Below are 12,580 nucleotides of genomic sequence, written 5' to 3'. Positions count from 1 at the left end.
GGTCAGGACCCCAAAGTGGGGGTTGCAAGGGTTGGTGTTAGACTGGCTGGGGCCTGGGCCGGAAGCCAAAGCCTGAGCCCCACCACCCAGCCCTGGGCCTGAAGCCTGAACCCCTTTGCCCAGGCCCGAAGCCAAAGCCAAAGCCTGAGCCCCACCACCCGGGCCCAAAGCTGAAGCCCAAGGCCCACCGCCCAGGCCCACAGTCGAAGCCCAAGCCCTTCTGCCTGGGCCTGGAGCCTGAGCCCCACCGCCGGGGGCCGAAGCCGAAGCCCGAGCCCACCACCCAGGGCTCAGGCTTTGGCTTCAGCTTGGGGCGGCAGGGCTCAGGTTAAAAGCCCCATGGTTTGGGATGAAGCCCTTCGGCTTTGGCACCCCCGTCTCGGGCACTGAGGCTTAGGCAGGCTCATGCTTTGGTCTCCCATCCTGGGGCAGTGTAATAATTTTTGTTGTCAGAAGGGGGTTTCAATTCAATGAAGTTTGAGAACCCCTGCTCTACTCCCTTTAGGTATGTCTCTGCGTTTAAAGCGAATGTATTGATGATTTCACTCATGTATCATTCATGGTCTTGACTTAAAATGTAGTATATAATAGATGGCTATGCATTTTTTATTTGGCATTAATTACTGAGTTCGAGCACCTTGGGGTGTGCATAGGATCCATACAAGAGCCCACTAATTAAAACCATTTTTAGAACCATAGATTCTAGCCAATTAAAATGATGTCACTTGTTAAAATCCACAAGTCCAGAGATGAAATGCCAGAGTGTACATGAGCCTTAGAATTTATGTTTGTCAGTCAATTCTAAGACAATTTTTTCTATCCTGAATATGCCTCGGGTGAGCGGCTAGGGGTGTCCCATTTTCTCTTTGGGAAATACAGTCACCCTACATATACTGTACTCCTTTCATAAGGGCAATAAGCTGTACATTGTGGCTGCATGCCTTTGGCTGTCTTCCCCAGCAACTGCAGGCCAGGATGACTTCTAAGCTGGATGTACAGCTGGAAATGCTTTATTCCTACCTCCATATGACTCCACTGGACAAAATCAGGAATTTGCGAAAGGTGAATGTAACTAAGTGGCTTGTCCTGTGGGCTGGAGAGCCTGGGGCTAAGCCACCCCTGGTAACGGAATGAGCCCCACCTGAGGAGACTCAGGCAATTCCCTATAGAGTAGAAGGTGGCTGCATTAAAAAGGGGAAGCCAGGGAGCTGCGCTGGTGGACACTTCTGGGCCAAAAAGGAAAAGGCTCCTGCAGGACCAGTACTCTTGGTGAATAAAGCCCAGTGTGACTAGGAGGCCGCTGTAGGGGTGGGAAACCTTGCCAGTGTTTGGGACTGGACGTCAGAGCCCCAGTGAAGGAGAGCTTGGAGGACTGGCTGGGAAACCAGACCAGGATGGAAGAAGAGCCCTAGGGGTGAAAGACAATGCCAGAGGTTATGGGCCTATTACTGTGAGATTCTGGGGCCTGGGATGTACAAGAGGTCAGACTAGATGATCATGATGGTCCTGTCTGGCTTTAACGTCTATGAGTTTATGAGAGTTATAAACCACCAGTACAAATGCACAAGGAGACACAAGTAAATAAACAAGAGATATGAAAGTGATAAAGTCGTCCTACCTGTACTACTTGGTGAGCATTAGTGTCATTGAGCACCAGTTCAGTAATTGCAGCACAACAAGCTAGAATGAAAAATCATATATAAATATTCAGGACCAGATTCACAAAGGTACTTAGGTGCCTAAAGATGCAGATAGGTGCTTAACAGGATTTACAAAAGTACCTAAGCAAGTTAGGTGCCTACCTCCCATTGACTTACACTAGGAATATTAAGGAAGCAGTCATAAAAAGTACACAAGAAATATGTCCCAGACAGACTCTGATGTTAGATGCATGCTATTTCTTTGACAGGACCGTGATACTGAGACCTACTAAGCAATGTCACCTGAGCACTACTGGGTCCTGAGAGGTGAAACTGAAAGTCTGAACAAGTTCTAATACATTATCCCCAGGATAAGCACATTATGAGTAGGCTTGGCAGAACTTAATTTGTATTTAATAATTTTGACAGATATTATTAATGTTTATTTTAAGCATTTTTAATTGTTTTTATCAATTTAATTGTCACAGTTGTGTAAAATTATGGGTTTTAAGCATTTTTTTAGTTTTTAGCTATTTACATTTTCATAGCTGCAAGAAATCATGGGGGAAGGGTCAAATGTGGGGGGGAGTCAGACAATTATTTAATAACAGTAGACATTGAGATTTTAAAAGTTAAACCTTTATAACAGTTAAAACACAAATTGTCAACATGACATCAAAATATACAATGTATATATTCTTAAATCAAATTCTAATAAGTTCTCAAGCAGCATTTTTCTTACTTTGCTTATCTGTAAATTTGATTATTATTGATATGTTGTCAGTTTGTGCATGTATGGTGGAATCGTGTTTACCAACATTTACTGATAAAAATCTAATCCTTTCAAGGCTATTTATGAGTACACTAAAGTTGGATATGAAGTAAAACTTTAATAACTGAATTTAAATTTTCCTTGAGTTAAAGCAAGAGTTTAAAGCAGAAACACCAGTTGAGCTCTTGAATACTACTTCCTTCATTTTGTGATGAAAAAATCATTGATATTGCACATCTAAAAAAACCTCACAGCTGACCTGATTCTCCTCCTCTGCAGAGTGAATGTAAAATTATACCATTCTGATCTGATAACATTGCACCCCACTTTGCACAGGTATAAGTGACTATACAAAATGCAAAGCTGTGGAAGACGAGGCCCAATATACATACCTGCTTGAAGGGAGAAAGTATTTTCTTGTATTTCTTGAGGACTTAAATCTTCTGACAAACGAAGCTGTTGGATTCTCCCTGCTGCATTTGCACTAGATAAACTCCCAATAGAAGAACGATCAGAAACTAGATTTCTATCTCTGGAAAACAAATCACAGCGTAAAATAAATATTTAATAAATATCTTTGTTAGCCATTTCTGAAATTTACCTGGATTTCTATTTCTGTCTCTATATCTACATATATTCCCCAATGAAAAATTTAAAAAGCACTTATACATTTCAAATTAACATCAAAAGCATCAGATATAAACCACACAGTGAATGGGTAAACTGTTTAGCCCCCTTTATAGTTTCAAATAAGACATTGTGGGGAAGAGTTTGAACTGTAACCTAAATTTACTAAAGCAAGTACTGATGTAGGGTGCCCAACTACAAATATTTCAATAGGGCCTGATTTTTAGAGGATTTTCTGAAAATTAGGCCCCTTGAAAATAGCTTAAGTTAGGCATCCAAAAACTCAGGTATCCAAAATCATTAGTCACTGTTGAAAATTTAGGCCCATGGTCTTATCACTAGACTGAAAATTTAACATACTATAAAAAAATTCATAAATCCAAATAACAAAATAGATGTCCCTTTCTACCTGCCTAATCAACATGGAAATTATATGGACACTAACTATATATTTTATCTCTATTTAATTGATTTAACACAGCAAAGCCATGTTATACTTTTGAAAAGCATAGTATATTTGAAAAAAATACACTTCATAGTCATTAATGTTTGAATTATCCACCTGTTTTCTTTTAATTTCTGCAGTACGTAAGGTCTGCAAATACCGCTAGAAGCAGAGGATGAAAGCTTTTTTATACATTGCCCTGGCTGGGATAATTCAGTCGGTGTTAGTCTTGCTTTGAGAGCAGGAAGTTAGACTAGATGACCTCCTGAGGTCAAATGGTTGTGTGATGACCTTAAAATATGAGGCAAAGTCATTGACAATTATACTGATCTTGAAGACTGAAGACCTACCCCTGTAATATATGAAGGAGTTGCTTGATACCGCCCCAAATACGGATTTCCACACTAGTCTCATGATCTTCACAAATCTGTACCAGAATCCAAACTACACTCCACAAAAGCTTGAGATGATCTGAATGGAGCAAACTGAGCAGGATAGGAACTCCTTCATACAGTTTCACTTGCTCTTTGACTTGTGACTCGGCACAGAGGAGGCGTAGCAGCTCTGCAGTCAGCCTAGAAAGAGATCAGCAACAACTTATAACCTCACCATATGGGTCACCTATGTTAAATCACCCAGACAGTTAGTTATTATTGCAATTCCTATTACATTCTTGTTACTTAGTGCTACTGTATATACAAAGATGCCCAAGTAATCTGTAATACATTTTTTGTTAAGTTACATTCAATAAAGTGTCATATTTTATTCACCCATTAAAATGGCCCTAAACTTTATTAAATGAAGCCTGTCACATTTTGGGTGCGCAGTAATTCATAACACTTATAAGTTTGTATCACTTCCTGCACGTGTATTATCTGTGTCTGTTCAGACATGTCTGTAAGCCTCTCTAAATTCACTTCAGATGGGGCTCTGAAATCAGAGATGGTGCTAGAGGGAACTTAGTCAGCATGAAGCAATTAAAACTCCAGACCCTGCGACACTGCAACTAATACAGTATATACAACCCTTGAACTGGTGGAGACCCATGTCTTGTGGGTCCCTGCAGTTGCAGGGCTGGCAGCACCAGCCCTTTGCATTATTGTGTTAATATTCAGTGAAGCTGGATTCTGGTTCCATTGATAATGTTTTCCAGGTGAACTCGTTAGCCATTGCTGTCGTTTTTCTGAATTCCTTCTTTCTTTTTAATGGATTACAAGTAGTGGTGGTTCATAGGTTATGGTAGAATAACCTATGGTAGAATGTGGATCTTTCTCCACACTTGTGTTCACAGAATTGGCTGGAAATGTCACAAGAAAAAGTTCTCACAAGATTTCTATTACTTCCTCCCTCCACAATACGGCTAGAGAGACCACAAGAAAACGGTATTTCACTGTGTTTTGGCTCTTCTACTTCAATCTGGAATCACAAAGTGCTGAAGTGTACAAGAATGAAAACTCATATTTTGAACCTTCAAACTTAGCTAATTTTTCAACTTCAATTACTTCTTCCTTGAATTTGAAACCTAAGACTACTGTAGTCACAGAGCAGTATTCAGCAGAGAAACTTTTCTGTCATGGTCACTCCTTTTTTTTTTTTCCCATAATGAAGTAGTATTTTTTTTTAAAAATTAACCAGAACTTTTTTCAAATATGCCAGAAGATTCAGTTTGTTCCTGTTATTTGGTTTCCCTGTCCCTAATTATAAGTTAAATATGCAATAAAATCTCTGTTTTAAAATGTCTGATATTCTTTGGTGACTAGAATGCAATCATGTTTGAGAGAGTGTTTTTGTCTTCTTGATGTTTTGTACTTAATACCCAGTGACCACTTTACCACCAGTTTCTTTCAAATATGGACTTATCAGCCCCAATCATCAAGTCCAACTGAGCTGTGATGACTTTAAAGTAGGTAGGAATATCTTTGTACACCTCTGATCTACAAGACTGTTGGGATCTGAACCAGTCCCAGATATAAACTAGAGCAGTCTCAGGGCTGCTCTAATTTATGCCATGTTATAATGGCCCCCAAGTGAAATACCACAGTCCAGCATGCTCTTTGGCCATGCCTCCAGCTCCCACAGGTGGCAGTGGTCTAGTGCCCAGGGAATTCTCAGTTATCCTTTAGGGCAGCTTTACAGTCCATTTATGCTGAATTGTAGGCTAGGATGTAACCCATCAATGGGAAGAAAGACAATAACATGTACTAGATAACCACCAAAGAACATTTTACTGCATCAATATCTGATTTTAAATGCCACAGCTTTGAAACTGTACCACTCTAATTAAATAAATGCAATATATCAAAATAAAATTTAAAACAGAGAAGTATTTAACATAATTAGTCTATAAATAAGGTCCTACCTTTTAGATAGCAAGTCATATTCATGTAATATCACCAGCAAGTTTTCTACAATGGCGAGCTCACTGATCTTCTCCCTACATTCTGGGCTAAAAATGGAAAAATTTTGGATATTTACATAAAATAAAATTATATGAAAAACAAGTGTTATTTTTACTTCACTTCTGCCCACTTATACTTCATCATCCATTGCTTTGGCTCACTGTCTTTCTTTATGGCTCAGGTAATGATGTCACATTGTATATTCAGGTTTAAAAATACAAAAATAAGTTGGTTCCACACTGACCCTGCATAAGTTTACTCTTTTTTTTATATAATACAGATTGTTTTAGTGAAACATTAACATGGTAAATTAGGGGGAAAGGTTAAATATTTAATATGCTTAGAAAACCAACTTTGAAAAAACTAACTACAAAAGCTGAGGTTTAATTTTTTATTATGCAAATATAATGTCTTCATAATTTTATTATATTCTATTACTATTTTGCTTATCCTGTGTAAGTGTAAATAAAAGTAGTTTATATGAGGAATACTCAATGGAAGCTGCAATTTACAAGTGAATAACTGAATTTACAGGGCATCATAATTACCAAATTCTTTAACTCTAGAAGATTATAATAATCTAGGCCCTGATTCAGAAAGTATCCATATTCAGAATAACACTTAAATATGTGCTTAAGTCCCACTGACTTCATTACTTAAAGTTAAGGACTTACTTCTCTCCTGACTCAGTGCCCTAATTTGAAATAACTGCTTACCCATTATATAGGATGTTCTTTTCAGATAAAATTAAGAATCTTTAAAAATAATTTAAAAGAGTATTAAAGAGTACTCAAGTGAGGGAAAAATCAGTTTTAAATTACTACAAGGAAAAGAAAAACGTTCAAATGTACTAAAAGAAGCAGAGTTAACTGAAAGTGGCCTAATTATTCTGATAAAGAAAACAGCGTTTTTGGAAAGCTGCTGAAGACAATAATGGATTTAAGAAAAGCATAGATTACAAATTCAGCCCTTATCTTCCCTAGTAGGGATTTGGAATAAGCATTCTTCTGAATTGAGAGTGGATTTTACATTTAGGTGATGTCTACACTAGCACTTATGTTGGCAAAACTTTTGTTGCTCAGGGTTGTGAAAAAACACACCCCTGAGGGACATAAGTTTTGCCAGCATAAGCGCTCATATGCACAGCGCTATGTTGGTGAGAGAAGCTCTCCCGCCAACATAGGTTGGTTTTATTATGTTGACAGGAGAGCACTCTTCCTGTCAGCCTAATGTGCCTGCACAAATGCTCTTACAGCGGCACAGTTGTATCGGTACATCTGTGCCACTGTAAGGTTGTAAGTGTAGACATGGCCTAAGTAAACCAGAGAACTTATGTATTCTTTTGGGAGTGAAAAATTCTGGTCTTTGCAGGTGTGATTTGTGCAATAGTATTTGAAAATGAATATCCTTTCAACATCAGGTTAATGATATTCAGGCAAGATAAATGTATTTCACTCCTAGTATAAAATTAAATGGAAGACCAAAATATCTATAATTCTGAGTATCTCGGGGGGGGGGGGGGGGGGGGGGGGGGTTTATTTATAATGCAAACCAAAACATGTTTCAAATGTCTTCTCTCTCTCTGTGTAAAATCTCTAAAGCATAAAGTTGTTCTCCAAGTTTGGAAGTCAATAGAATAATAATGGAGAACATCAACTCCAAGGCCTGCATAGGGACTGTGGGATGGGACTGTATGGCCCTAGTCTTGCAAAGTGCTCCAACATGGGAATAGGGTCTGTCTTGAAGGATCAGGGCTATGTATATTTAAACAACTGGAAAGAGTAAGGCCTTGATCCTGCAAAGGCTTATACAGATGGGAAGAATGCTTCTCCCACCCATCCAGAACAACAATCAAAATGAGATGGGCCATCAAGGAATACAAAGGATTGGTAAATAGCCCTATCAGACGTTGGAAATACTACATGCAAGGAACCTAATCCTATGGACTTGGAGGCTTATAAAATAAATAAAACAAAGGTATAGGAAAATTTGTCATCTCTTTGCTGTTTGAACTCTCACAGGGCCAGGAATACTCAAGTGAAGCCAGAGATTCCTGGAGGTTACCCCTGGGTCTGTCCTGAAAGACATTTTGAATTGACAGGTCACTCCAACTCTGTCACTCTTAGAATTTAGATTGTAACTCATTTGTGCCTATATGTTTGCTTACTTTAACCTGTAAATAACTAATTTCTTTTTCCTAGTTAGTAAACCTTTAGATAGTTTATTATGGGATTGGCTACAAGTGTTGTCTTTAGTGTAAAATCTAGACCAATTGATCTGGGGTAAGTGACTGGAAGCAACCTGAATATTTCGTGATTTTTTGGTGTAAGTGACCATTCATCACTAAGTCCAGCTTGCTTAGGTGGTAAGATAGACTGGAGAGTCTAAGGGAATTGTCTGTGACTCCATGGTAAGACTTGTTACAATGATCTAGGAGTTCATATTTGTTATTGGCTTGGTGAAATCTAATTATAGAATTTACCACCCATTTTGGGTGTATGCCCTGTTTTTGACAGTCTACCCTGAGGTAGGCACTCACGGTTGTGAGCCAGACAGACTAACATAAGTATATGCCTCCGTCTCTTCAGGACAGAGACTTTAGCTTGTACAGTAACACTTATCTCCCGGTAAATGTCAGCTTCAATATTTTTGCAAGAGCTAAGATTAATTGCAAACAACAACTATTAAAATGAACTTACCTTTCTGCTAAGCTAGTAAGAGCAAGGAGTGCACCCAACAGCACATTACTGTCTCTGGCTCCTAGCAAATTTACTAAAGTCTGGAAAATTAGAGATTTAAAAAGATAAATCTATATACATGATGTGTTTTTCAATTAGGACCCTAAACATGCATATTTGTTCAGTAAAATTTAAACGCCATTAAAATAAATAAATGTACATATCTAGCAAAGACACTAATCATCACTGAATGCATAACTAGCCTTAGAGATTTCAAATAAATATATCAGAAAAGCATTTTGCTCTTTTCCATACTTGCCAAGTCTTAAGGTCAGGAAAGTGTATTTCTCTTCCAATAGTCAACACAGTATCTGAAACAACTCAAGCAGGGTAAAGCATCTGCCCTACTTAAAGTACTAAGGGTGGCATCTGCTGCTGCAAGACACTGAGAACCCTGAACTTAGGTCCTACCAAGTAAAAAACTTTTTAGTTTATATTTAAAATAACTATGTTTGTAATTTTAAGGCCTCATATGTATTCTGTTAATAACTCAGATCTTAAAGTGATTTACGTATTTAATATTTTTATAAATGCAGTTGTGGTTTTCTAAAATAAACCAGTTTTCCATTTTTACTTGTTGTAAGCCTGCCCTACTTCATGGACTGCTTTTTTCTCTCCTGAACCATCTGATGTAAATAAAATTGCCTTCATTTTGCATCAGACTTATACATGAAACACTAGTTGCACTAGTACTGATCTCAACTGTTTCTAATTTTGGCCCCAAATCTACAAACAGATCGCACTAAGTGCACATCCCTGCCATCCTGATGAGCCCCAATGAGGTCAAGAGTATTTCACACACGTCTGTGGGAGGGTATGTCTATACTGCAATTAAAAACCCGCAAGTTGCCTGTGCCAGCTGACTCAGGCTTGTGGGGCAAGCTGAGCAAGCAGGTGCTTGGGGCGGCCAAGGGGAAGGGGCGGCACGTCGGGCTCTTCGGCGGCGGGTCCCTCGGTCCCTCTCGAAGGGAAGGACCTGCCACCGAAGTGCCGCCAAAGAAGAAAGCAGTGCGGTGGAGCTACCGCCGAATTGCCGCCGATCACGATCGCGGCTTTTTATTTTTTTATTAGTATTTTTTCCACCGCTTGGGGCAGCAAAAACCCTGGAGCCAGCCCTGGCTAAGGGTCTATTTAATTGCAGTGTAGATCTTTGGGCTCAGGCTGGAGCCCAGGCCCTAGGGCTCTGTGACATGGGAGGCTCCCAGAGTTTGTGCTGCAATCTGAGACATACCCTTAGAGACCCAATTTTAGGATCAAGGCTTTTGTTTATAGAAGATATTTCAAGGCTATTTATACCTTAATAATATATAGTTTAACAAAGTAAATTTGATGTTGCCTTTATAGGAACAAGCTTTACCAAAATGTTTAAAGGGTTAAATTAACTCAATGAAATGATCCACAATTTGTGCATAAGGCCAACAAAAACATCTCAGCAGCTGACATAAAAAGAGACAACTCAGATGATCTTAGCCCAGACTGACAAGTCAAAGAACTGATGTTAGCTTATGTTACAGTCATTTTGAAAATGGAGGGAGTTTGATCCCTGCTTGATCAAATTTAGGAAGCATAAATCATTCACACAGGTTAAACCACTTACTTTATGTGCTCCACTGGCTATAACCCATTCTCTTTGATCTTTAACAGCAGAGAGTTTTTGAAAAATATCTGTGAAATGAAGGAAATCACAAACTGAGTGTCTCAAATTTAAGATTTTTCATTTTTTTTAATAGAGTAATAAAATAACAGGTCTAAAACATTGACTTACACTCTGAAATTGGGTATGTTCTTGACATGATATAATTTATGTTATTCAATATTTTAATGTACAAAGAAGTGTCAATTTCTTCAGAAGCATTACTACAGATGTACAAGGGTGAGATCTGCTATTGCGCTGTGCTTTCATCTACTCAAGTACTGTTCTCTTTTGCATGACCATGATTGGAAAGTGTCTAGCAACACTACAATTGCTAAACCATTTTCAAATATTTTAAGCATCCCTCAGTCTGTCATATAAACCTTGCTCCTCATCCATATTAAGGTTATAAATGCATATGTCAGTTACAACACTCACATGTCATGTTGACCAATTTGTCTACATTATGCTGCTCTTCTCCAAAGCCAAGATATCCGTTTGCTACTGTTTCCATATACTGTAAGCGGGACAAAATACAATGTTAACATATATACAGTAGAGTCTCTATTTTACAAACTAATTGGGGATTGACAAGTTCATATATGGAAAAGTTCATAAACTTGAACATCTCAAAATTACAGTAGGTAGGGTGTATCCGTCGCAGTATGCTGCAATCTATCACTTTTTCTTGTCCTTCAAACTACTGCAAAGTGATTTGCAATGCACTGAAGGCATCTAAATGTGAAAGGATGCCAACTTGTTCTTCATCAATATTACTTTCATTATGTGATTTTTATTTTTCCATAGAGAAAAATGTTTTTTTTGTTTTTGTTTTTTTTATAACTGGTCAGTTGTAAGACTGGTGTCTGTAAAATGGAGGTTTTACTGTATAGATTTGAAAGTGCTATGCACAAGCATTGCCTATAGGTGGTGCACCAACTTCACAAGAGACTATAAACTGCTATGGCTGAAGGACACTAAAGCAGTGGTTCTTATCTAGGGGTATATGTACCACCGGCGCTGGGGGTAAACACAGATCTTTCAGGGAAAAACACTAGCGAAGTCAGTATAAACTAAAATTTCATACAGACAATTACTTGTTTATACTGTTCTATATACTTATACACTGAAATGTAAGTACAGTATTTATATTCCAATTGGTTTATTTTATAATTATATGGTAAAAGTGAGACAGTATGCAATTTTTCAGTAATAGTGTGCTGTGACACTTTTATTTTTATGTCTGATTTTGTAAGCAAGTCGTTTTTAAGTGAGGTGAAACCTGGGGGTACACAAGACAAATCAGACTCCTGAAAGGGGTACAGAAGCCTGGAAAGGTTCAAAGCCACCGCACTACAGCATTAGGAAGAGATATTACATTCTCCACAGTTATGGTAGAAACTAGCTTTTTCCATTACAAGTCTGATTATAATAGTCATTGCTAATTAACAACATCTACCTGAGTTAATTGCCCTCTTCCTGTTTACTACGTTATGATGAAAGAGAGCTCAGTCAATGCTCTGGAGGTTCTGGACTAGTTTTTAAAATATACTCGTAAATAAACAGACCCATCAGTTACTAAGTTAACTGTTCAAATAACCCAGCAATAACCTAACAGGAATTAATGAACCTCTTCTCCAGAATCCCACACCATCGCTACCCAGCCCTACCCATCACCCATCTCCTTAGGTGCAAAGGACAAAAGATGGACTGTGTAGCAGGAACATCAGAACAGGGTCCCATCCACTTTTTGCCCCCTGCCTCTCCTCTTCTCCCCAAAACCCTCCCCCCCTGGGAAGGCTAGAAGCTGGATCCTGGCCTGGGAAAGAGAGCCACGTATCAGATGTGGATACAAATTGTGCATCCGTGAAGGGCTCTATAAATGTACTAATGCCCATTTGGGTCATCTCCAGCAACTGAACTGGGCAACCTCTGGATCTAACAACACGAACCACACCACCTGAGCTAACACACAGGACACCCTAGCACAGAAGACACATCAGAATTATAATTTCTGCATGTGGTCTAGCTAGCCACTGGAGAGTGACACAAAGCCTTACTATATTAGTCTGAATTACAGAAGCAACTAATTTGGCATGTTCTTTCTAAAAGACTGCAGCTAAATAGATGAAACGTGGCTTTTTTATATTAGATATCTAGGGTCTATTCCCAGTCCGCACCACCCTCTTTTGGGAGTAAACTGGCTCATACTAAGCCCCTTGAAGGCACAGGAGGCGTTGTTGGCAACTTGCAATCCTATTCCATGTGGACTAACTGCCACCAGGGGTTATGCTGGGGAAAAGTGAATCTGACCATGGTACAGTCT

The 12,580-nt window shown here is 38.8% G+C and overlaps 1 protein-coding gene across 6 annotated transcripts in view; it reads right to left on the bottom strand.

The window, feature by feature from the left end:
- The window catches only part of NEK10 (NIMA related kinase 10), a 156,698-nt gene that overhangs the window by 118,504 nt on the left and 25,614 nt on the right, over nt 1-12,580 (bottom strand). For all 6 annotated transcript variants that reach the window (XM_045008102.1, XM_045008103.1, XM_045008104.1 and 3 more), the window contains 7 exons: nt 10,693-10,771; nt 10,219-10,286; nt 8,583-8,662; nt 5,844-5,930; nt 3,835-4,059; nt 2,805-2,944; nt 1,619-1,680 (listed from right to left, as the gene is read on the bottom strand). In XM_045008102.1, coding sequence (XP_044864037.1) covers nt 1,619-1,680; nt 2,805-2,944; nt 3,835-4,059; nt 5,844-5,930; nt 8,583-8,662; nt 10,219-10,286; nt 10,693-10,771 — 741 coding nt within the window. The remainder of the gene's footprint in view (nt 1-1,618; nt 1,681-2,804; nt 2,945-3,834; nt 4,060-5,843; nt 5,931-8,582; nt 8,663-10,218; nt 10,287-10,692; nt 10,772-12,580) is intronic.

This window comes from Mauremys mutica, chromosome 2 (genome assembly GCF_020497125.1).
Source record: "Mauremys mutica isolate MM-2020 ecotype Southern chromosome 2, ASM2049712v1, whole genome shotgun sequence".
In the NCBI taxonomy this organism is placed as follows: Eukaryota; Metazoa; Chordata; order Testudines; family Geoemydidae; genus Mauremys; species Mauremys mutica.
Note: the sequence above shows the minus strand (reverse complement) of the source record. Positions and strands in the feature narration are given on the sequence as shown.